This window comes from Vicia villosa, unplaced genomic scaffold, assembly GCF_029867415.1.
Source record: "Vicia villosa cultivar HV-30 ecotype Madison, WI unplaced genomic scaffold, Vvil1.0 ctg.002646F_1_1, whole genome shotgun sequence".
NCBI lineage: Eukaryota > Viridiplantae > Streptophyta > Magnoliopsida > Fabales > Fabaceae > Vicia > Vicia villosa.
In genome coordinates this window covers 147,504-170,774 of record NW_026705993.1, presented here as the reverse complement: position 1 = coordinate 170,774, position 23,271 = coordinate 147,504, and the positions used below count along the sequence as shown (strand labels likewise).

Genomic DNA, 23,271 nt, shown 5'->3' with positions numbered 1-23,271 from the left:
GAATCTCTATCAAATCTATTATGGGTAGGACATCTTATGAATTGTGGAAGAATAAGAAACCCAATATTTCATATTTCCACCCGTTTGGATGTAATTGTTTTATTCTGAATACTAATGAGAATCTTAACTAGATTGATTCTAAAGCAAAGAAATGTATCATGTTAGGATACTCTGAACGCTCAAAAGGCTATAGAGTATACAACACGGAAACACATATTGTTGAAGAATCAATTCATATTAGATTCGATGATAAGCTCGACTCTAAAAAGTCAAAGCTAGTTGAAAAGTTTGCAGATATGGAGATTACACATTCAAGCTTTGAAGGTAATGAAGCTGTTGTAGAAGAACAAGAGGTAAAGGACTATGGAGAAGTTCAACCAGAAGGTGTTAAAGCCCAGACTCCTCTAAGGAAGCACATACCTAGATCATCATATTCTAAAGAATTAATTCTGGATGAAAAGACTGAACCACTCAGAACCAGATCCTCCTTCAAACCTTATGAAGAGACTCTTCTGGGTTTGGTGTCCCTTTCAGAACCAACATCTATAGATGTAGCGCTTATGGGCACATAGTGGATTATGAGATTGCGAGAAGAACTAAATCAACTCTCTGAGAGAATTTGAGGTACGCACCTTCTTAAGTTGTTCGCTTATGAAATATGAGGATTTTGAATAGTGAATGTCTTATGTATCATAAACGCCTTAAGGTCAGAACCTTTTTATTTGAAAAACTTATATCCTCAGGAAACATAAGATTTTACTTCATTAATGAGCTTCCAGGATAGTAAACCTTAGTGATTTAACGAAAGACAATTGTCTTATCGTAAAGTACACTTACACTTGATGTGACATTTTGGGAGAAGAGATTTTCTTTTTGGGATTAGGTTCAAATATTTTCACTTTATTCCTTGTCAGAAATTTTTTGCACTATTCAAGGTTTTGTCATCATTGCAAAAACTGTATTTAAAACCCACCCACTCCATGTCACACACTTTCACTACATTATCCTACACTTTCTCTCTTTTTTCAGCCCTAAAACTCTCTCAAAACCAAAACCCTAGTTCGTGTTCGCGTTCTTATTTATATTAAACAATGGATCAACAACAACAACAACAACAATCAGACGCTCTATAACAACAAACTGCAACTGCTCAACCGTCTAATCAGAGTTCATCGTCTCAACAATAACAACCTCAACGAGGCTCAGACATTCATCTTTCCATTCCTGTTGAAAATCTAACCATTCTCTGTGAGTTACGAGTGGATTTTGAAAATATGAAAAGAAAATGGGTATGATTTCACTGATGTCTTGAAGACTTTAGAATGGGAAACCTTTTTCGATCGCTTGAAAGGCCCAATTTACCCTGAACTGATCAAATATTTCTGGATGCATGCGTTTATTTTTCCAGGTGGTAACATTTGTTTAAAGGTCTTGGGAAATGACATATGCATTTCTAAAAATGACATTTCAAAACTTCTTCAACAAGATGGAGTTGGCGTTTTGTGTTTTGGCTATGCATGTGCCATTGAGAATATGAGTGGGATTTATTATGCGGAAAAGATGCTTGAGATCATTCCTCTCATCTTTTTATCTTCCCAAGAATCTAAAAATCTGGTTCACAATTCTTCGAGGATGTATACAACACAGGGGAGCCACATACTCTATAGATTTTGCTTGAGATTGATAAGAAGTGTGAATTGTATTTCACAACTACTAGAGAGAAGCTCAACCTGCCAACAATCTTGTTCAAATACCTGATAGACATCATCAAGAAGAACAGGGATGGTAATAAAATTATTAAATGATGGATTCCTATGGGAAGGCTGATCAGAGACATTCTCATAGAAAGTTGGCTAGTAGAGGCATTAAACTTAACTCATAAATTGGATGTCATAAATTACAGTGAACTGGGTTACCAATTCCCGTGTTGTTTATATTTTGCTAGAATTTTGTATGCTACATAATTATCTTGTCATACACATTGTGCCAGACATTGTGTTTGACATTTTTTCTTTTGCAGAATAGAATTTCAATTCCTTTCTATTGTCATAATCAAATAGTCAACTCTATCATCAAACTCTACTAATTTAGTTTGCATCTTTAACCGCTTATGCTTGACTTATGTCATCATTATACATTTTATTTTCATCATTAAACATTAGTTGTCATCATTAAAAGTTGTTATCTTTATTAAAGGCATATCACCTAGAAGTAACCAGAAAAATAAGGTTCCACAAACCCTGCATCTAGAAGACTCAAAAGTTACATTGTTACCTTTGTCGCATAATTACCTAACACTTACCAAATTATATTTTAAGCCAGCAACTAAAAAACCTCCCCAATCGTTGGATTGGGAAACTTACCAACAATACTAACATCAATTATTCTCCTTTTGTTGTTATCACTGTTAGACTGTGGCAACATATCTAGAGGGGGTGAATGGATCCCCAAGCCAAAATAGTCCTTTTAAAAACATTTAGGGCAAATAGAATTTATTTGAAAACAATCTGAACGGAAGGTTTAAAGTCTAGGTTAAAATAATAGTCTAAAAAAAACCTAGTTACTGGAACTCCAAAATGCGCAAGTCGTATGGAATTAAAACAATTATAAGAGCAATCAACATAAGTATATCTCAATAAACCTTTTACCACAAATCACAGTGGTTACCTATTTCCAATGAAATTATTGATAAAATTACAAAAACTAGCATTTTACCGAACACTTGGTGTGCGATCAATTTTTCAAATTTTTCCTTTAAGCTTTGTTAATATGAAAAATCACTTACAATCACAGTTATTGTAAGATAATCAACAAAGGTATTTTCAACTCTAATAATCAAGGAAGGTATTTATAAGAATTGATCTATCAAACAACACATTCAACAAATTATATATAGAAATTAAATGAGAGTAAGAGAGAAAGAGATAGAGAGAGACACAAGGATTTGGTAAGGTAGTTCCCGATATAGTCCTCGCGTGTGGATACATTTGCTCTCAATTTCAAATGAAATTGAAAAGTGATTTCTTACTTTGCAAAAAGTAACTACGAGGGAAGTGTTCCAAGAGTAACCATTACAAACCTTAACTGCCTTATGTTGATTTAACTCCTTCTCTTCTTTTGATCTTCAATAAGACCAAGACATAATAGCTACCAATTGATTATTCAACTATTTCTACTCCTTGAGCTCTTTATCTCCAAAGATTTCATGTACGATCAATTGTACATGTTACAACACAATACTGCCAATTTAATCCGCCGTTCTCGCACTACTCCTTTGTGTTATTTATCTCCAAAGCTTTCACTAGGCTGTGATTCCTTCTTGGACTGTCTTGCATGAAAATCCCCAAATCTACCAAAGATATTGGAGGACAAACCCGCGTTTTTCCATATGAATCCTCCTTGATTCTCAACCTCAATCTTAGATTCCCATAAACCTAAATTGAGTGTTATCAACCGAGTCTAGATGACACCCCAACAAAAGATGATTATGTGTGCTTTGTCAGTGTGTATGCATAGGTTCAAGGTTGAAGATGAAGAGCAATCGAGAAATCAGTTATGTTTTCATCAAGTTGAAATGATGCATAAATAATGTATTTATAGTTGTGTAAAAGGGCGGAAAAAAGAGGGAATTTTCGGAGACAAGAAGGTTTGAAAATTGACACAAAAGTAACAGTATGTGCCGGCCTGAAACACAGATGTGCCGACACATTAACCTATTTTTAACAGCATGTGTTGGCCTATGTAGATACATGTGCCGATCTATGCAAGTCAGTAGCTACAAGCTTTAATATTGATTCACATGCGCCAAACTGAAAAATTGTATGTGTCAACCTGAAATTGCAAAGTTATAGCATGTGCCATCACATAAACACAATGTACCAGCACATAGACTGGATGTGCCGGCACATAGATTGTATGTTACAACACATGGAAAACAGAGTCTATAGGCTTTAAAAATGATGTACATGTGCCGACCTGAAAGTCGTATGTGCGGGCCTAAAACTACAAAGTTACAACATGTGCCATCACATAGACAGAATGTACAGAAATTGAATTTTCATGTTTTTGGTCAATTTCAAAGTGGTTTCTAATGCTTACCTCTAATGCAAGGGGAACCAAGTGACATTGAGATACCATCCAATATACAAAAATGCTAAGTTTTCCTAGTTTTGACTTCATACAAAACATCTAAGGTGAAAGTTGCACTCACATACTACCCATTTTTTAAGATGGAAAAACTTGAGACAATGCATTTCATGTCATCATTGAAGGACCCCCCCTGAACATGTGCATCCCAACTTCATCTTACATATATTTCTCCCCCTTTGTTAACATTTAAAAGAGATAAAGCACATCATTATAAGTATCATAATTCAACACAATAATCAATATATCATACTGAGGCTTTTATGCAAAATAAGAAGTGCACTCAAATATACCCATATATATGGAATAACGCAAAATTGATAAACAACCAGCTTAACACATTACCAAACAAGTAGTGCAATGCATGAAAGATAATGAATGCTATGCAAGATCAAACTTCTTGAGTTTCTTCTCTAGCGTCACAATTATGTAACACATCATAATGGAACTACCGATGCTACGCACGCATGTACCTAAGCATGGCAACATAAATATCACCATTAAATCCAAAACAGAAATGCTTACATAAAATGTAACAAGACGTAATCAAGAAATGCATTTGCAAGAAAACATACATACAATCAATTCATGAGATAATACAGGAAATAACCATAAAATAAAAAGAAGCATGCATGCATACCAAGAGCACACATTTCAAATGATAAAGAGTTAATACATGAGGTCACTATAAGTATATAAATTGAAAACACACAATGGTTGTCAATTAAATTTTTGGAAATGAACATTCATGGTTTTCATCATTTAAGAACATAGGAAGCATTTTGTAACTCACATACTTTACAATAAAATAGGTAAAAGAAAGATCTTACTTCAAAAAGGAAAATTGAAACGATATAACGTCACCGTACACATAACGAAGCATGCACTAGCGTTCCACAAGGAATTTTTTTGCCATAAGTGTAATGCCCGTTTAATTTTATTCGATTATTTAATTATTCGATTGTGAATTATTTGGTGAAATTGTGATTTATTTGTGAATTGGTGTGGTTGGAGGAGTGTATGCCTAAAAGTGTAGGAAACATGAGGGTGTGGCTAAACATTAGTGTTTATGCTATTTTATTAGAAGTTGAATAATAATAATAATAATAGAATAAGTGAATAAATAAGTAATTGTTTCTATGTTGTGCTAGCATAAGGAATAGTATGGGTGTTTTTGTTAATTCCATTAGTGAGTAGAAGTTAATAAGGAGTTAACTAAAAGAGTAAAGAGAATTGGGGAAAAGAAAATTAGACAGAATGTAAAAAAGAGGAGTTATCGTAGAAGAGGAGAATAGGCACAAAGAGGTTAGATCAAGGAATCCATTGTAAGAGTAGGAAATCACCAATCCAAGGTAAGTGTGGAGTTCTAACTCTATAAGGTTGGGTATGATGATTAGTAGATCGAAATGGGGTTTTGGTCCTATGTTGATATTCTTAGGTTTTGGAATGGGAATTTCATAGAACTGATGATTGATGCATTTTTTATGACAATTTCTTGTTACCATGTGTTGTATATGTGTTGTATTGCTTCCAATTCATGAAATTTGGTCTTGTTGTTGGTTTTTGAAAAATTTCATGTTTTGACCGTAAATTTGGTGTCAAAAGTGACGTTGTAGAATTGCGTTTTTATGATCCCAATAGATGTTGTATGAATAGAGGAACATGAGTATATTATTCTTTCGTAAAACAGGACTATCTAGGATGAGTTTTTGGAAGGAAAACTGGCTGGGATAATAGCGAACCCGTAGCCAAATTTTTCTACATCGCTAGTCTGCTTAGCGAGCTAAGAGCGCTTAATGAGCCCTAAAATAAAAAGTTTTATATTTTTCAAAACTGAATTGGGTCTTGGAAAATAGTGATTTATCGTGAGTTTTAGTGAATTTTCCATAATTGACTGGAATCGTTTGAATGGTCTTTGAACCTTGTTTTGATGAAAACCGAATACTTGAACTTTTTCTAAGTTATGCATTGTAATGGATGATTGTTTGAGAAAGACATTTTTATCTTATTTTCTAACTGTTGTTTATGAGTGTTTGTCGTGGCTTTGCGATGACTATGAGGTGATGGCATATATTGGTGTTTGTAGAAGGCTTATGCCTCGTGGTTGCATAATTATGTTGTTGCATGTCGGTGTCGCATACATTGCATTGTCGAGGGCTTATGCTCTGTTGTTGGTTGGGATTGGCGAATCGTGGAAAGCTTATGCCTTGTTGCTGCCTCTATTTATTGGCATTACGTTGAGGGCTTATGCTCTGTTGGTACCACATGCATTCGAGTCAGTGTTGGTCTCATTGCATTTTATAACTAATGATGTGATAATAAGTTGTTTGTGTTGAATAATTGCTTTTTACATGTTGATGGATGATGATAATTTTGTGAAGTTGGTGAAATGTGTATAACTTTATTCTCATATTCTTGTTATCATACGTTTCTTTTTTATGGTTATGATATCTCATCCCTTATGTTTTAATGTTACCCCTATGTTGGTAACACGCAGGTGAGCATGAGTGAAAGATAGTTACCTTCAGTTAGTTCGAGTCGGCGTCGTTGCTCTGATACATAACACTAGGGGGGATGAACGTTTCTTTGTTCTTTTGTTGGATTTTAAATAATTGTTGGAGCCTTCTTGAATATTGAAGTTGGCATTTGTAGAATTAAGTTGTTATGTTGGTTTTAACTGAATTATGAATATTTTCCGCTGCGTAATAAAAGTTTCTTTAAAGACTATGTTATTTTGATCGGTTCATCCGACATTGAATGTGTTATGTATCCATTAATAATTATGAACAAATGTTTATGTTTTGAAGAATGTGACATCCTAGTCTAGTGATGGAAAATTTAAATGAAAATTTTACTCTGATTTTATTATTATTCGCCGGGGTAAATTAGGGTGTTACATTAGTGGTATCAGAGCAGGTCGGTCCGTCTGGCCAAATTGTCGAGTCAGTAGTGTTGTTTGACAATCAAGTATTGCCAACTTAGTTTTCTAACCTTTGTTTGTGGTTGGTGTGGAACAGAAGATGGCTGGAAGGAATGATGTTGCGATTGCTATTGCCTTTGAAGCGATGGCTAAGGCTATGCTGAATCAGCCTAACGCTAGTGCGAATGATGAATCATGCAGCTTGGCAACCTTCCAGAGGGAGAATCCTTCTACCTTCAAGGGTAATTATGATTACGATGGGGAACTAGCATGGTTCAAGGAGATGAGAAAGGATTTTCTGAGTGGTGGACTGCTCTGTAGCGCATAAGGTACGATATGCTACCCATATGGTGGCGGGAGAAGCTGATGATTGGTGGCTAGAGACTCATCAGAGGTTTGAGACTGCAAGTGGAATTATCACTTGAGCTGTATTCAATAGGGAATTTCTGGGGAGGTACTACCCTGAGGATGTCTGCGGGAAGAAGGAAATTAAATTTCTCGAACTGAAGCATGGAAATTGATTGATTACGGAGTATTCTGCTAAGTTCGTGGAACTGGAAAAATTATATCCTCACTATAACGAGGCAACTACTGAATTCTCCAAGTGTATCAAATTTGAGAACATGTTACGCCCAGAGATCAAGAAGGCAATTAGATACCAAAATATTCGTATTTTTCTGGATTTGGTAGATAGATGCAGAATTTATGAGGAGGACAGATATGCTCACTATAAGATCATAAATGAGAATAGAGGTAAACACCAACATAACCGTGGGAAGCCTTATGATACTCCAGCTGGTAAGGGCAAGCAAAAAGTTGCTGAGGGTAAGAGGACTAGTGGGGGAGATACCCCTGCTGGTATTGTATGTTTCAAATGTGGGAAGCCAGGTCATAAAAGTAATGCATGTACAGGAGATGTAAAGAGGTGTTTGCGTTGTGGTAAAACCGGGCATGAAATAGCTGATTGTAAGCACAAAGAGGTGATTTGTGTTAGGAGTAAATTTATGGTATTTTCGTGTGCTAGTATAACTATTTTTCTGTTCTAAACTTAAGAAAATTATGGTAGTTTCATTGGTTTTTCGGTAAGAATTGAACTTTATAAGTTTAGTTCAAGTTGTGAAGCAAATCGAATCACTTTGGGTATTATTGATGCAGGTTTGGAGCTGAAAAATAGCCATACAAGAGCATGAAGAGGAAAGAAAGCTGAAAGAATTGGAAGCAAAGAAAAGAGGCAAGATAAATCAAGGCCGCGCCGCGGGAGTAAGAGGCTGCGCCGCGCAAAACTCACAGTTTTGGGCCGCGCCGCGGGAATCCTTGTCGCGCCGCGAGCCCGACGAATCAGGATTTTTTATTATAAAAAGAAACCCTTGCCGTCATTATGGGTGTGCAATTTTTGGTGAACGAAATTGGGAGAGAAATTTGATTCTGAAGCAAAGGGCAACAATTGAAGGTGGATTCTACATCAATTGAAGAGATTCTCTTGATCATGATGAATACCTCAATCAAACCTTGTGTGTTCTTCATATTCATGGAGAGCTAATCCTCTTGTGTTGAGTTTAAGGTAGTAGTTAACCTATGATTATGCAATACCATTGATTAATTCTTGTGCACAATTGTTTGAGTTTATTATCAATAAGAAACCTTGTTTTTATATTAAATTATTGTTGAATCTTTGATCGAAAGAAAAGGTTCAAACTTTTGCCCTAGGTTACTATATTGATTCAGTCATAATTTGCAGAGATGGAATTGTGAATGAGTTTTCATAATTATTGTGCTTTATTACTCTTATCGATATTGATATTCTGAGAGATCGAATCTCATAACGGTAAAAGGTTATCTAACTTGATCTGAAGACATGGGATCAATTTTGAGGATAAGTGAAGATAATAATTCAAACGATGGTTCACTTATGATTTAATTAATAAATTGCATAGGAATAGGTTGATGAACCCTAAAGCTCAACATACCTCCTTTATTGTTAACTAATTTTTAGCATTATTGTTTTAATTATTTATATTTAAAAGTCAATTTAGGATAATACAACAAAACCACCTATTTTTACTTACTCAAAATAATCAGACTATAGAACGGCGGTGATATTAAACCAATCCCTGTGGATACGATATATAGAAAATATTTACCCAAAAATACTATCAACAAATTGGCGTCGTTGCCGGGTATTGGTGTCAATATTGCACGCATTGCAATAGTCTTTTAATTTTGAGTGTTGTTACTTTATTTTAATTTTGTTGTTTCACTCATTTGTTAGTTTTCCAGAAATTGGTCTCTCACTTTTGAGCCCTTGAAAGTGCCGACCGTCGAGCTTGAACGACGTTAAACAAAGCGCTTGTTGGGAGGCAACCCAACACAGTAACTATTTTTTTATTTTCGCATTTCAATTTCGCAATTTTTATTTTTTATCTAATTTCGCAATTTTTATTTGTCCCCAGTTTAGAATGAGTAGTCCTAAAACATAAAGAAAAGCTCAAGTGGAGAGCAATGAAAATATTCAATAATGGAGCAACATGCGTTTCAATGGTAATGATAGATTTTTTTAAAAAGTGACAAAACAGGAAAATTCTGTCATTCCCAAACTCTTGATATGAATATGAAACTTAAGTTGCTAGTAAATTTCATTGGAAGTTTCTTTATGGTACATAGTAATTGTTAGATCATTTTAGCCTTGAACCATTGTGAGGAAAGCCTTCCACTTTTTACAAAATGCAGGAGACCAACAATCTTTTCGACGTTTTTGTATCATGCTAAACCACAGTGTGCATTATCTTGTGAAAATCTGTTAAAGGGACTAAGGAAATTGTTTCAAATTGAGAGTTTGCTTAGCTCAATCTGTTCTTAAATTTCTTTTGTGAGAGTGCGATCCTTTGCCAACCGTTCTTTGAGCCTAAGATCAAGAAAAAAGAGATAAAATTCAAACAAAAAAAAAGAAAGAATTGAATCTTGATCTCAATGAAATTTTTGTTGCTAAAACATCAACCACAATCTTTGGTGATGTGTTTTCTTTTTTACCTTCTTAGAAAGTAGGGGAGCATTCATAAATCAGATAAGAGGTTGACATCCAAGTTGGGGAGAGGAAAGCCAAAAAAGAACAAGTTGAAAAAGGGCAAGAAAAGAGAAAGACTTACAGTTTAAATAAAATGAAACAAGAAGAAGTTCCAAGGAAAAAGAAAAAGAAAAATAATTTCAAAAATCAAACTGTGAAAGCGGGTGAAAGTGGTTAGAAAAATGAACTGCAAAGGTAAACAGAATCAAGAAGACAAAAAAGATGATTAGAATGCTTCCCTAGATAGGATACCCTTTGAATATCTTCTTAGTTTTTGAATCTAAACCATATTACAACCCTAGAAAGACCTTTCGATTTTCAAATTTCACAAGATTCTATGCTACTTTTGGTAAACGTATGACATGAGTAATTGTTGACTTGATTGTTTGGATGAGTGTTCAACCCCTCGTATATTCATCATATCTTTTGATGAGAGTGTTAATGCTGGTCTAATTATTATTATGTAATGTTTTGAACCTTCCTATGGTAATTTATCTGTGAAGTTTGTTTCATATGCGTATCCTGAGTTTATGGTGTGATGAATTGTGCTTGGATTGACCTTTGATGTGAACCATTCGAATATGTTTAAAAGAAAACTTGTTGCATGATTGTTGAGAAATATCATTGACTTCACTAAGGTGAGTACTTTTTGTTTTAGGACAAACAAAAGTCTAAGTTGGGGAGAGTTTGTTAGGAGTAAATTTATGGTATTTTTCGTGTGTTAGTATAACTATTTTTCTGTTCTAAACTTAAGAAAATTATGGTAGTTTCATTGGTTTTTCGGTAAGAATTGAACTTTATAAGTTTAGTTCAAGTTGTGAAGCAAATCGAATCACTTTGGGTATTATTGATGCAGGTTTAGAGCTGAAAAATAGCCTTACAAGAGCATGAAGAGGAAAGAAAGCTGAAAGAATTGGAAGCAAAGCAAAGAGGCAAGATAAAGCAAGGCCGCGCTGCGGGAGTAAGAGGCTGTGCCGCGCAAAACTCACTGTTTTGGGTCGCGCCGCAGGAATTCTTGTCGCGCCGCGAGCCCGACGAATCAGGATTTTTTATTATAAAAAGAAACCCTTGCCGTCATTATGGGTGTGCAATTTTTGGTGAACGAAATTGGGAGAGAAATTTGATTCTGAAACAAAGGGCAATAATTGAAGGTGGATTCTACATCAATTGAAGAGATTCTCTTGATCATGATGAATACCTCAATCAAACCTTGTGTGTTCTTCATATCCATGGAGAGCTAATACTCTTGTGTTGAGTTTAAGGTAGTAGTTAACCTATGAATATACAATACCATTGATTAATTCTTGTGAAGAATTGTTTGAGTTTATTATCAATAAGAAACCTTGTTTTATATTAAATTATTGTTGAATCTTTGATCGAAAGAAAATGTTCAAACTTTTTCCCTAGGTTACTATATTGATTCAGTCATAATTTGCAGAGATGGAATTGTGAATGAGTTTTCATAATTATCGTGCTTTATTACTCTTATCGATATTGATATTCTGAGAGATCGAATCTCATAACGGTAAAAGGTTATCTAACTTGATCTGCAGACATGGGATCAATTTTGAGGATAAGTGAATATAATAATTCAAACGATGGTTCACTTACGATTTAATTAATAAATTGCATATGAATAGGTTGATGAACCCTAAAGCTCAACATACCTCATTTATTGTTAACTAATTTTTAGCATTATTGTTTTAATAATTATTTATGTTTAAAAGTCAATTTAGGATAATACAACAAACCACCTATTTTTACTCACTCAAAATAATCAGACTATAGAACGGCGGTGATATTAAACCAATCCCTATGGATACGATATATAGAAAATATTTACCCAAAAATACTTTCAACAATTTGCTTCAACTGTTGTGAAGAAGGACATATTAGTACTCAATTTCAAAAGCCTAAGAAAGCACAATCTGGTGGGAAGGTGTTTGCGTTAGCAGGAACTCAGACATTCAGTGAAGACAGACTAATCAAAGGTACATGTTTCATTAATATTACTCCCTTAATTACTATTATTGGTACTAGTGCTACGCATTGTTTTATTGTTGTTGATTGTGTGAAAAAGTTGGGTCTTGTGTTGTCTTCTATGAATGGAGATATGGTCATCCATATTCCAGCTAAGGGGTCAGTGACTACTTATCTAGTGTGTTGGAAGTGTCCTTTATCTATCTTTGGCAGAGACTTTGTTGTTGATTTGGTTTGTCTGTCGTTGAGTGGATTGGATTTGATCTTGGGTATGAAATGGTTGGCATATAACTATGTTATATTAATGGTTAAATATGTGCGGTATTATACTCATGTAGAAGAGGTGGAAATAGGTTTATTATCTGCTAGACAATTGCAGGAATTGGTGCAAGATGAAGCGCATGTATTTTCGTTGATGGCGTCGTTATCTATTGAGAATCAGGCTACAATTGATGAATTACAAGCGGTACATGAATTTCCTGAAGTTTTTCCCGATGAGACTCCCGATGTACCGCCAGAAAGAGAAGTTGAATTATCTGATCTTGTCCCTGGTACTAGACCTATTTCCATGGCACCATACAGGATGTTAGCATCTGAGTTGGGAGAGTTGAAGAAGTAATTGGAGGATTTACTTGAGGAGAAGTTCGTCAGACCAAGTGTATCGCCTTAGGGAGCTCCAGTGTTGCTAATGAAGAAGAAAGACGGAAGTATGAGGCTGTGTGTTGATTATAGGCAGTTAAATAAAGTAACAATCAAGAATAAGTATCCACTTCCGAGAATAGATGACTTGATGGATCAGTTGGTGGGTTCTCGTGTGTTTAGAAAGTTTGACTTGAGATCGGGTTATCATTTGATTAGAGTAAAGATGAAGATATTCAGAAAACAGCTTTCAGAACCCGATACGGGCATTATGAGTGTTCGGTGATGTCGTTTAGTGTTTCTAATGCGCCGGGAGTATTTATGGAATATATGAACAACATCTTTCATACTTACTTAGATCGGTTTGTGGTAGTATTCATTGACGATATTCTGATTTACTCTAAGTCGGAAGAAGAACATGTCGAACATTTGAGAGTGGTATTGTAGGTTTTGAAAGAGAAGAAGTTATGTGCAAAGCTGTCCAAATGTGAATTTTGGTTGGAAAAGGTTAGTTTTCTTGGTCATGTCATTTCAGGTAGTGGCATTATTGTGGATCCATCCAAAGTAGATGTAATGTTGCAATGGGAAGCTCCAAAATCGGTCACGGAGATTATAAGCTTTTTGGGCTTGGCTGGTTATTATAGGAGGTTTATCGAAGGCTTTTCTAAGTTAGTACTTCCGTTAACGCGACTGAATTGTAAAGGTAAAGCGTTTGTGTGGGATATTTAATGTGAAGAAAGTTTTACTGAGCTAAAGAAGAGATTGAAAATGGCTCAGATTTTGATATTACCTAACCCTGAAGAATATTTTGTTGTGTATTGTGATGCTTCTAAATTGGGCTTAGGTGGTGTGCTTATGCAGAATGATAACATGGTAGCTTACGCATAGAGACAATTGAGGATTCATGAAAGGAATTATCCTATGCATGATTTGGAACTAGCTGCAGTGGTATTCGTGTTGAAAATTTGGAGACATTATCTTTATGGTTATAGATTTGAAATATTCAGCCACCATAAGAGTTTGAAATATTTGTTTGATCAGAAGGAATTGAATATGAGGCTGATAACAACCTCCATCCTAAAAAAAACACCAGCCAGCCATCATGATCTGATGCTGCTTCAATTTACCTTCTCCAGCTTAGGCATAACCTATTCCATTAGAATAGTTACAAGCAAGCACACTCAACTTTGGATTCTTTCGAACAGCGAAATCCTCTAGATGTTAGAGAGGAATTCCTTGACATTTGAGCTTGACATCCATCCATGCAGAATCTGATTGAGATGTCTTCAACAACTATCCACTAGAAACTAGAATTCAGCTTCTGCACTCCTACTCCCTTTGATCAGAAATAAACTAACTCAAGGGGAAAAACAAACATTGATCACATATTGACCAACACACATATCTAAGACATGTTCCTTGGATAGAAACTTCTTATACACACAAACTAGACGCCTCTTCTTCCAGATCAGGAGTAGGTTCTAAACATATATGATTAATACACATTTGTTTAGCACCCAAAGTTTCTGCTATGCCCTACTCTCACCCAACACAATTTTGCATAACCTACTGCTCAGATGTTCCAACATCTGATAGAACATTAGTTCCTTGTCCAAGGAACGCAATAAGAGATCCACTATCAAAGCCTGGAGATTGGCTTTTTCAGAGTTGGAAGCAAAAATAAATTGTTCCTAACTTTTTCCAGATCTCTTTACAGCAAACTCATATATGAGCGCCTTTATGAGTGGACTTGAGATCACCCTCATGTATCGTTGGCATCTCTGACAAGTTAGTTGAACAACTCTTCAAGTATCACCACCACTACACCGTGGGATACACCTTCAGAAGAGAATAGAGGGTTGCAGCCTCAACACATAGTCGTCAGGAGTTTTTCATTAGATATGCAGCGGAATAAAACCAGAAAACTCCTTGACAACCCTCAAGCATTTGTAAAGGTCTGAAAATAAATCAAACCCTTGGCAGCCCATCTCTAAAGCTACATACTTGAGCAACACAGACAGGGAAAATCACACCTATCATGAACAGTCCACCCCTCACTTCTAGGGACCATTCAAACAGCTTTTCAGTACAAATTTTCTTCCTTGTACATGACCACAAAGTATCTTCCTAGGATCTCATCCAGAGATAGAACAGGATGTCTGCTCTGATACCAATTAAAATTCTAGTACAGTCCGACTCAAATGTCCTATAAGGATGTCGTGACATCTGATCTGACATTAATAATACAGGAAAGGTATAACATACTGAAAAAATAAATAACACCAGAATTGTTTACCCAGTTCGATGTAACTACCTACTCTGGGGGCATACCAAGCCAAGAATGAAGTCCACTATCAGCAGCATTAATTTATAGATCCTACAACCAACACACTCGTTGACGATCTACTCACTTAATCACTTCCCAATGACCCTCCTACCTAGATCTTATCTAGATATGGAATATCTCCATCCCACTTCCAACCATCGCAATAGTGTCTAGCAGTTAACACTTAGTCAGTGTTTCAACAGCTTGTTCACCTCATGAAGATCCCACTCCATAATAATTCTGATCACACAAAAAGAACACCAACAAGAAGGCACACTTCCATGACTATACTTATCCCAACATGATAAGAACAATACCTAGCTAAATTTCAAACCAAACTCAACCGTTTGTTAGCTTGTAACTCAGTAAGGAACACAACTTGGTGTTGTGTCATTAGCTTCCTCCAAGAACAATACTTCTCTTACCTAAAGGCTTCAAGAAGAACTGTGACCATCCCACAGCCCGTGTGGTTCATACAACACAACTCATTACCTACAGGTTTCTGAGTGTGAGCATAGAATAATCATTCACTCGAATTGTTCCTCTACCACTCTCCTAGAGAGTGGCCCTAAGACTTAGCCCTAATGATTACATCTTAATGAATTTGGATGACCCAAAACCTAGGTTACAAAGCTTCTGTTTATAACCTATTCCTAACTGGATTTGGGCCTTCAATCACAGCTAATTCGCTGTTACAAATCAGCAGTAACTTCTGCTACAAACAAGGTCTTCAATCTTTAGTTTCCTAAATAATTTCCATATTTTAGAAACTGTATAATCTTCAAATATTCTGACTTGATTCTTCTGACCTTTAAATGTGTGCCACATAGGATTACATAATATTCTTTGAATATTCTACTTATGTTAATTTTGATCTGAATCTCATTAATCCAGCTCAGCAGGTACGATGACGAATGCTCCCTCATAGGACATCTTATTCGACATGTTGTTCCAGAACATGTTCCAACATTCCATAGGACATCTTCTATTAGCAAGTTTTACATCCTATGATACATATTGCTGCTACTATAGTTTAGCCAAACATAAATGCCAATTACATAATTCAGAGAATTAACAATCTCCCCCTTTGGCTTATTTTGGCTAAAACTATATATACACATATAAATACATTCAAACCTAAATAGCATCAAGACATAAACTAAAAATATAAGAAGCGATAGTTTTTAGTCTTCATCTTCGACAGTCTTCAAATCTTTGACAGATGATTCTTCTTTAATCTTCATTGTCTTCATACAAGTTCTCTCCCCCTTTTAGCCATAATATGGCAAAGGAAACATCAGGAGGAACAGTCAAGTCTGATTTATATGTCACAACATCTTTTTTGACATTTTCAAAACATTACCATTTCGACACATCAGCCTGCAACTCAATAGAGAACCTAAGTTCTCAACATGACGTTAAGACATCCTGTCTAACATCTCTTTTGATCAACATAGCATTAGCCCCCCCTCAAAACCTGCTAGCACACATTAGAGAGAAAAAATATTCTCCCCCTCAAAATCAGCACTTACTGTGGTTAGTACATACTATTACTCCCCCTTTTTAGCCATAAATGTGACAAAGGTAGTAACTAACCAAGAAAACAAACCACATTAGCACCTAAGTAAAAGGAGTCTATATTTCATACAAGTTCTATACAATTCCTGCGCATTTTAACCCTTACACCACCAAAAACAAAAACAACATTTAAACAGGAGCGTCATCACCATCAACTTGATAACCGCTGAGACAACTTGTCTTAGAATTATGAAACCTAGCAAATTCTAGTTCCTGTACCAACATGCATACTTTTAAACCACTTAGTCACACCGTCCAAAGAGATACTATTGACATACTAGACTGAACCAGCTCGGTACAATGTCCTGAACAATGTCTTGACATCCGACTAGACATTGTATACATTCTCAACCTTGATGAAAACATCTTTAGCAACCAGTCAGAGATGTTTTGAATAACCACATGCTCCAAGGCATAATAGCAATTCTTTCCACTATAGTCAAGGTAAACTCCTTTCAGCCAGAAAGAGTAACACATACCAATACATCATAATATTAGATGGTGACATCTTCCTTTCACCATAAAAGAACTCATAGAGTCCCTCCAAAATCTGCATAGAAAAATAGATTCTCCCAGACACAAACACTGTCCTTCAGAGGGTCATGTGTAAATAAGATTCAACTAATTAGCCTTCCATGGCTAGAGACGTGCATGACCTGATCACAACCACAGATAGCTACATCAAGTAGTCACATGTCACAACATGTTGTCTGACATTACAACCTCAAAAGAGGTTGATCCGCTGTCGCGCGCGGGTCAAAAACGAGTATTTTGTAAAACGTAGTACAGCGACAATGGCTCGAGTCGTATCGCAAGGATTCTTAATTTTTATTAACTAAAAGCTAAATCGATTTAGGGGGGGTTTGGTTTGGTCGAAAAAATGATTATCAAACGAGATTATGAAGATAAGCTGTTTTGAAATAAGTGATTATGAAATAAGTCAATCTACCGATTCGGTTCCTACTAATCATCGATTATTATAATTTCACTACCCTAAGCGGATTCCGTTCCTGTTCGATCACAAAATCAATTGACAAGCGCAACAATTTTATAGAATTATATTTCCCGTTTGCCGAATTAAGCATTCGGTTAAGCAAAAGGCGAATTAACGATTAAGCATACGATAAAACGCATAGAAATTTGGGAACCATAAATCAATCGAACCAAACAATCTACTCTACGAATAATCAGATTAAGCAAATGATAAACACAAAGTAGAATTGAAGGAATTAGAATTATAATGCAAAATTATATTAATCTCATAGTATTAGAACCTGAACACGGTAGATTAACTCAAAAGGATTAGTTCGCCATGGATCAATTCGTACAAGCTTGATTTTTTCGTGAATGGAAGATGGTTGCTACTGTACCGCGGCTGCTAACCTAAGGGACAATAGCACAACCCGTTTTACAATCCAACTGGGTCAAACATACGACCCAGGCCCAAAACTAATTGACCCGAAACTTAACTATAACTAGTGTTGCAACTTCAACGAATTTTCTGGCTCTTCTACAGTCCGATTCTGACTTCGACTCCAACATAAGAATTGTAGCTCTTTCTCTTAGCTTTCCGTCGATTATTAGAACGCCTCAATCGGACTCCTAGAACTCCAGTTATGATCGTTTCCGTGCAGACTGCTAAAGCTGAAAAATAAATACGAAAATCAAATAACAATAAAAATAAATTAAAATATAAAAACATAATAAAATAGAAAAATAAACAAACTAAACCATAGAAATGCCTAAGTACAAACATAAAGGAATGTGCATCAAAATGCACTGATCAAATTCCCCCACACTTGAACTTTTGCACTCCGAGCAAAATGAAAAACAAAACAACGAAAGCATAAATACATCAACAGTTACTCATCCTAGGCTACAAATCTTCTTCGGGTAAGTTCGCATCGCCATGTACTAATCTTGCACACTAAGGGCATCGTAAGAACACTAACCACATATATGCAGACATAAGCCTCCTAAATACACAAACCAATTCAAATCATATTATTATACCATAACCTAACTTACTCATCCTTTTTGCTCTTTTTCATTCAGGCGCAATCACATTAAGCCCGTTATCTCCACACACTTATAGCAAGGCTACCGGTTAGTGACTCTGATCCCTTTTTTTGCATGGGGTTCCGGTACTTACGTGGCATAACCCTTTTGCTTACTCAGATGTAGTTGCGGGGGATCGGATCGTAATCCTCCCTACCAAGTTCAGCACCAGAAACCGCTGAACCAACTAACAAAGAGTTTTGAAATCTTTTTTTTTTGAAGATTACACAACCGTTGGGTTAAGTGACCGGGTGAGGGTCATCAAACTTAGAAGGTGTATTACCTTTTTTTTTATTTCGGAACATTCACTTATATTCATCGGCTTCCCTGCGTAAAGTGTGTGAGAGATGGTGCCGACTGCTGAAATAAACTACTCAAGAGCTGTCAGAGAATGAGAATTAAGGCTAAAACATAATAACAAATTTAAATCAATTTCCATATGCAGGAGACTCACGGTGTTAGAACGATACCGATCTTATGAATTTTTCCAAGTCTCCGCAAACTCGACTCAAATCAGTCTATAGCCTAAAACTTTCAAAACGATGCATATTTATTTATTTTTTTAAACTGAAAACAAAACAAGAAAACAAAAGAAAATAAAACAAAGAACAAAAGCAAAGAAAATAAATGATTCCCTCCCCCACACTTAAAACAAGCATTGTCCTCAATGAAAAGAACTCAAATATAAAGTAAGAGTGAGAGAAAGGAAAGAACACACCCGAGTATTCAAGGAGGATATGTGATCGCATAAACAGCCTTTGCTAGTGAAACCTCTTTTACAATCTCTCCTTCCAAAGTAGGGCTCTCATGGAATAGCCTAATACGGTGTACATTGACCTTGAAATTTATTTTAGTGCCTTCGCCTTTTATTCCAGGATCAAAGAACAATCTCCGAAAAGTAAAAGTGTCGAATGCGCACGTGAAAGTGATGTCATTTATCACAACGTCAAAGATCAATGGTTGAAAGGGCTGCCTCACTAATTTTTCTTCATCTGAAAGTGAGATCTAATGCTCATTACATGATGGAATAATATCAAGAATGTCAATCAAAGTCCATCCAATTCCATTTCTATGTTTCTTCAATGATTTCTCTTCATTCTCAAATTCAATCTTTGATGAATAATTTAAATCTTCAGGAAGTAGTGCAGACTCTAAAGAAGGTGGTTGTTCAACGGATGGTGTGTTTTGGGCAGCCGAGATTTCAAGTTCAACGGCATAAAAAACTTCATTGACAACTTCACCTGTAGGAAAAATGTCACCCTGCAAGGCATCATTAATCTCAGCACAAACAACACACACGTTAGTGTCAGTGCAATCAGAACACGAGTAAACATTATCAAAACCAGAAAAAGATGGAAAATTGACAGCTGCAAACAAATCATTATAAGTGTCATCAACAATTTCAGAATCAAGTTTAGGAATGGACTTAACCACCTCTTTATTTTTTTCTGGTGCTGGTTCAATCGATTCAACACTCTTTTCGAAACTCAAGGAAATCGCACTTACATTAGGACCTTTTGGATTCACTACTTTTTGGGAAAGTAGTTGGTTTGATCCTTGAGCTTGTTGCATGACATTCATCAAAGTGGCAAGCTGTCCAATTTGTGTTTGCAAAGTTTGAAGAGTAGAATCTATTTGTTGTTGATACTGAAGATTATTTGCAGCCATTTGTTTGACAATATTCTCTAGTGAAGGTCTGGAAGATGCAAAAGTTGTAACTTGGGGAGGGAAGAATCTTTCTAAGAACACTTTTTTGAGATCATTCCAGCTTGTAACAGAATTCGGCTCAAGGTAGTATAACCAATCTTTTGCAGCACCTTGAAGTGAGAACGGGAAGACTCTCAGCTTGATATGGTCTTCTGTTATTCCTTTAGGTCTCAATAATGTAGAACAAACAATCTGGAATTCTTTCAGATGCTTATGTGGATCCTCACCTGTAAGACCACTAAACCTTGGCAACAAGTGTATTAAACCAGATTTTGATTCAAAGGGAACAACAACATCAGCATATTCAATACATAAACCATTATAATTAACATCAAGCGCAGCTAGCTGCCTTAGTGTTCTTTGATCAACCATATTATCAAAATCAAGTTCAGAATCAAAATCAATTAAGCAATGAAGCAACAAATGCGAAAATGCCAACAATGTACTATAACAGCCATAAACAAATAGAATGAAGGAACACGATTAAAATAAGTTCAGAAAAATATAAAAACACAAAATTTAATCTAATTAGATGAAATACGAATTTTGAGAATTTTTTTGGATTTTTTCGACTCTATGGAAACAATAAAAAATTCATTAAAAATAGAAAAACGATGAATTTGGCAATTTTGGGTGGAATTCCCTTACTCTTCTAGAGTAAGGGAGTATTGATCGCACGATTTTTCTTCTTCCAGTAGGCAAAATGTTTTTACAATCGAACACAAGTTTTTCAAAAACTGAATTTTTCGACTCTAAACGCGGATTGGCCAAAACCGTGAGGAAACTACTGCCTAAACGCATGAGCACTAAATCTAAGACTCTAAAATCAGTTAATAATAACAAGAATCCCCGGCAACGGCGCCAATTTGATCCGCTGTCGCGCGCGGGTCAAAAACGAGTATTTTGTAAAACGTAGTACAGCGACAATGGCTCGAGTCGTATCGCAAGGATTCTTAATTTTTATTAACTAAAAGCTAAATCGATTTAGGGGGGGTTTGGTTTGGTCGAAAAAATGATTATCAAACGAGATTATGAAGATAAGCTGTTTTGAAATAAGTGATTATGAAATAAGTCAATCTACCGATTCGGTTCCTACTAATCATCGATTATTATAATTTCACTACCCTAAGCGGATTCCGTTCCTGTTCGATCACAAAATCAATTGACAAGCGCAACAATTTTATAGAATTATATTTCCCGTTTGCCGAATTAAGCATTCGGTTAAGCAAAAGGCGAATTAACGATTAAGCATACGATAAAACGCATAGAAATTTGGGAACCATAAATCAATCGAACCAAACAATCTACTCTACGAATAATCAGATTAAGCAAATGATAAACACAAAGTAGAATTGAAGGAATTAGAATTATAATGCAAAATTATATTAATCTCATAGTATTAGAACCTGAACACGGTAGATTAACTCAAAAGGATTAGTTCGCCATGGATCAATTCGTACAAGCTTGATTTTTTCGTGAATGGAAGATGGTTGCTACTGTACCGCGGCTGCTAACCTAAGGGACAATAGCACAACCCGTTTTACAATCCAACTGGGTCAAACATACGACCCAGGCCCAAAACTAATTGACCCGAAACTTAACTATAACTAGTGTTGCAACTTCAACGAATTTTCTGGCTCTTCTACAGTCCGATTCTGACTTCGACTCCAACATAAGAATTGTAGCTCTTTCTCTTAGCTTTCCGTCGATTATTAGAACGCCTCAATCGGACTCCTAGAACTCCAGTTATGATCGTTTCCGTGCAGACTGCTAAAGCTGAAAAATAAATACGAAAATCAAATAACAATAAAAATAAATTAAAATATAAAAACATAATAAAATAGAAAAATAAACAAACTAAACCATAGAAATGCCTAAGTACAAACATAAAGGAATGTGCATCAAAATGCACTGATCAGAGGTACACGATCTCCACAGGCTGAACCTCACACAAGCTTTTATAATATTTGTACCGTTGCAGCAACAAACCAAAGACAGGCACATCACTCCCCCTATCATGGATAACCAATGCTCCTTCTGAAGATGAGCACTTAAGCACCAGATGACAACACACATGAGAGACTCCATACTTTCATACTGAAGGGCAGCCACTTCACACACTTGGATGAACATACCTACTAAACATCTTCACATATTATAAGATCAGTATTGATACAGATATTCTCACTCCTTGAGAACAAATCTAAGCACCTTTCTCTACCCACTCATCAAACATATCTGATAAATGCCTTAGCCCATCAACACACCAAGGACATTTCTGGTAAATGGCCTTACAAATCCACACACTTTGGATGCTGCCATGTCCACTTGCTTTGACAAAAAAAAATAGATTGCTTCATAAGTCTCAGACATATCTAATCTTTTCTTGCAGCAGAGGGAAAACACCTCCTCAAAACATCCTGATCAGATCATATTATCTGACACCATTCTCCTTCTTCATTAGCATTAGCACAAGCATATTCAATATCTAATGCATCAGGATTAGCAATTATACTTGCCCTAGTTGGCAGGGTCTTCACCTGGGATGATGTCACAACAATGTTTGGAACATGTGTTGCACCCCAAAATTCGCCCTCTTTATTTGAGCTATAAGTTAATGATGACGTTTATTTCGTCATTCAAAAATTGAAGAAAAATAATGAAGAGTTTTCATGGGTTTAAGAAAATACGGTGAAAAATGGTTTATACGGTGGAAATACGAGAAAATTCATAAGTCCCTTCTGGAAGGTGATATGAGCTGAATTCTCGTGTAGCCCCGACTATTTCGACGACATCTACAACTTTCGTGTTTGGCTCGGAAGCCAATTCTTTGAGGAAGGTTGCCAGATTTGCAAA

At 35.8% G+C, this 23,271-nt stretch overlaps 1 protein-coding gene across 1 annotated transcript; it reads left to right on the top strand.

Annotated features, from left to right (window-relative positions):
* Positions 1-7,166: 7,166 nt before the first annotated feature.
* LOC131639461 (uncharacterized) lies at positions 7,167-12,726 on the top strand. The gene is made up of 3 exons (XM_058909956.1): positions 7,167-7,383; positions 7,757-8,046; positions 12,040-12,726. The coding sequence occupies exons 1-3, from the start codon at positions 7,167-7,169 to the stop codon at positions 12,724-12,726; spliced, it is 1,194 nt and encodes a 397-aa protein (XP_058765939.1).
* The last annotated feature ends 10,545 nt before the right edge of the window (positions 12,727-23,271 follow it).

What these genes read in the sequence shown, in the direction of transcription:
- LOC131639461 (XM_058909956.1), top strand. Translation starts at nt 7,167, where the DNA reads ATGGCTGGAAGGAATGATGTTGCGATTGCTATTGCCTTTGAAGCGATG. An exon ending in TCTGAGTGGTGGACTGCTCT is followed by an intron (nt 7,384 to 7,756) that starts GTAGCGCATAAG and finishes TGGATTTGGTAG; the next exon opens with ATAGATGCAGAATTTATGAG. An exon ending in CTGATTGTAAGCACAAAGAG is followed by an intron (nt 8,047 to 12,039) that starts GTGATTTGTGTT and finishes CAATTTCAAAAG; the next exon opens with CCTAAGAAAGCACAATCTGG.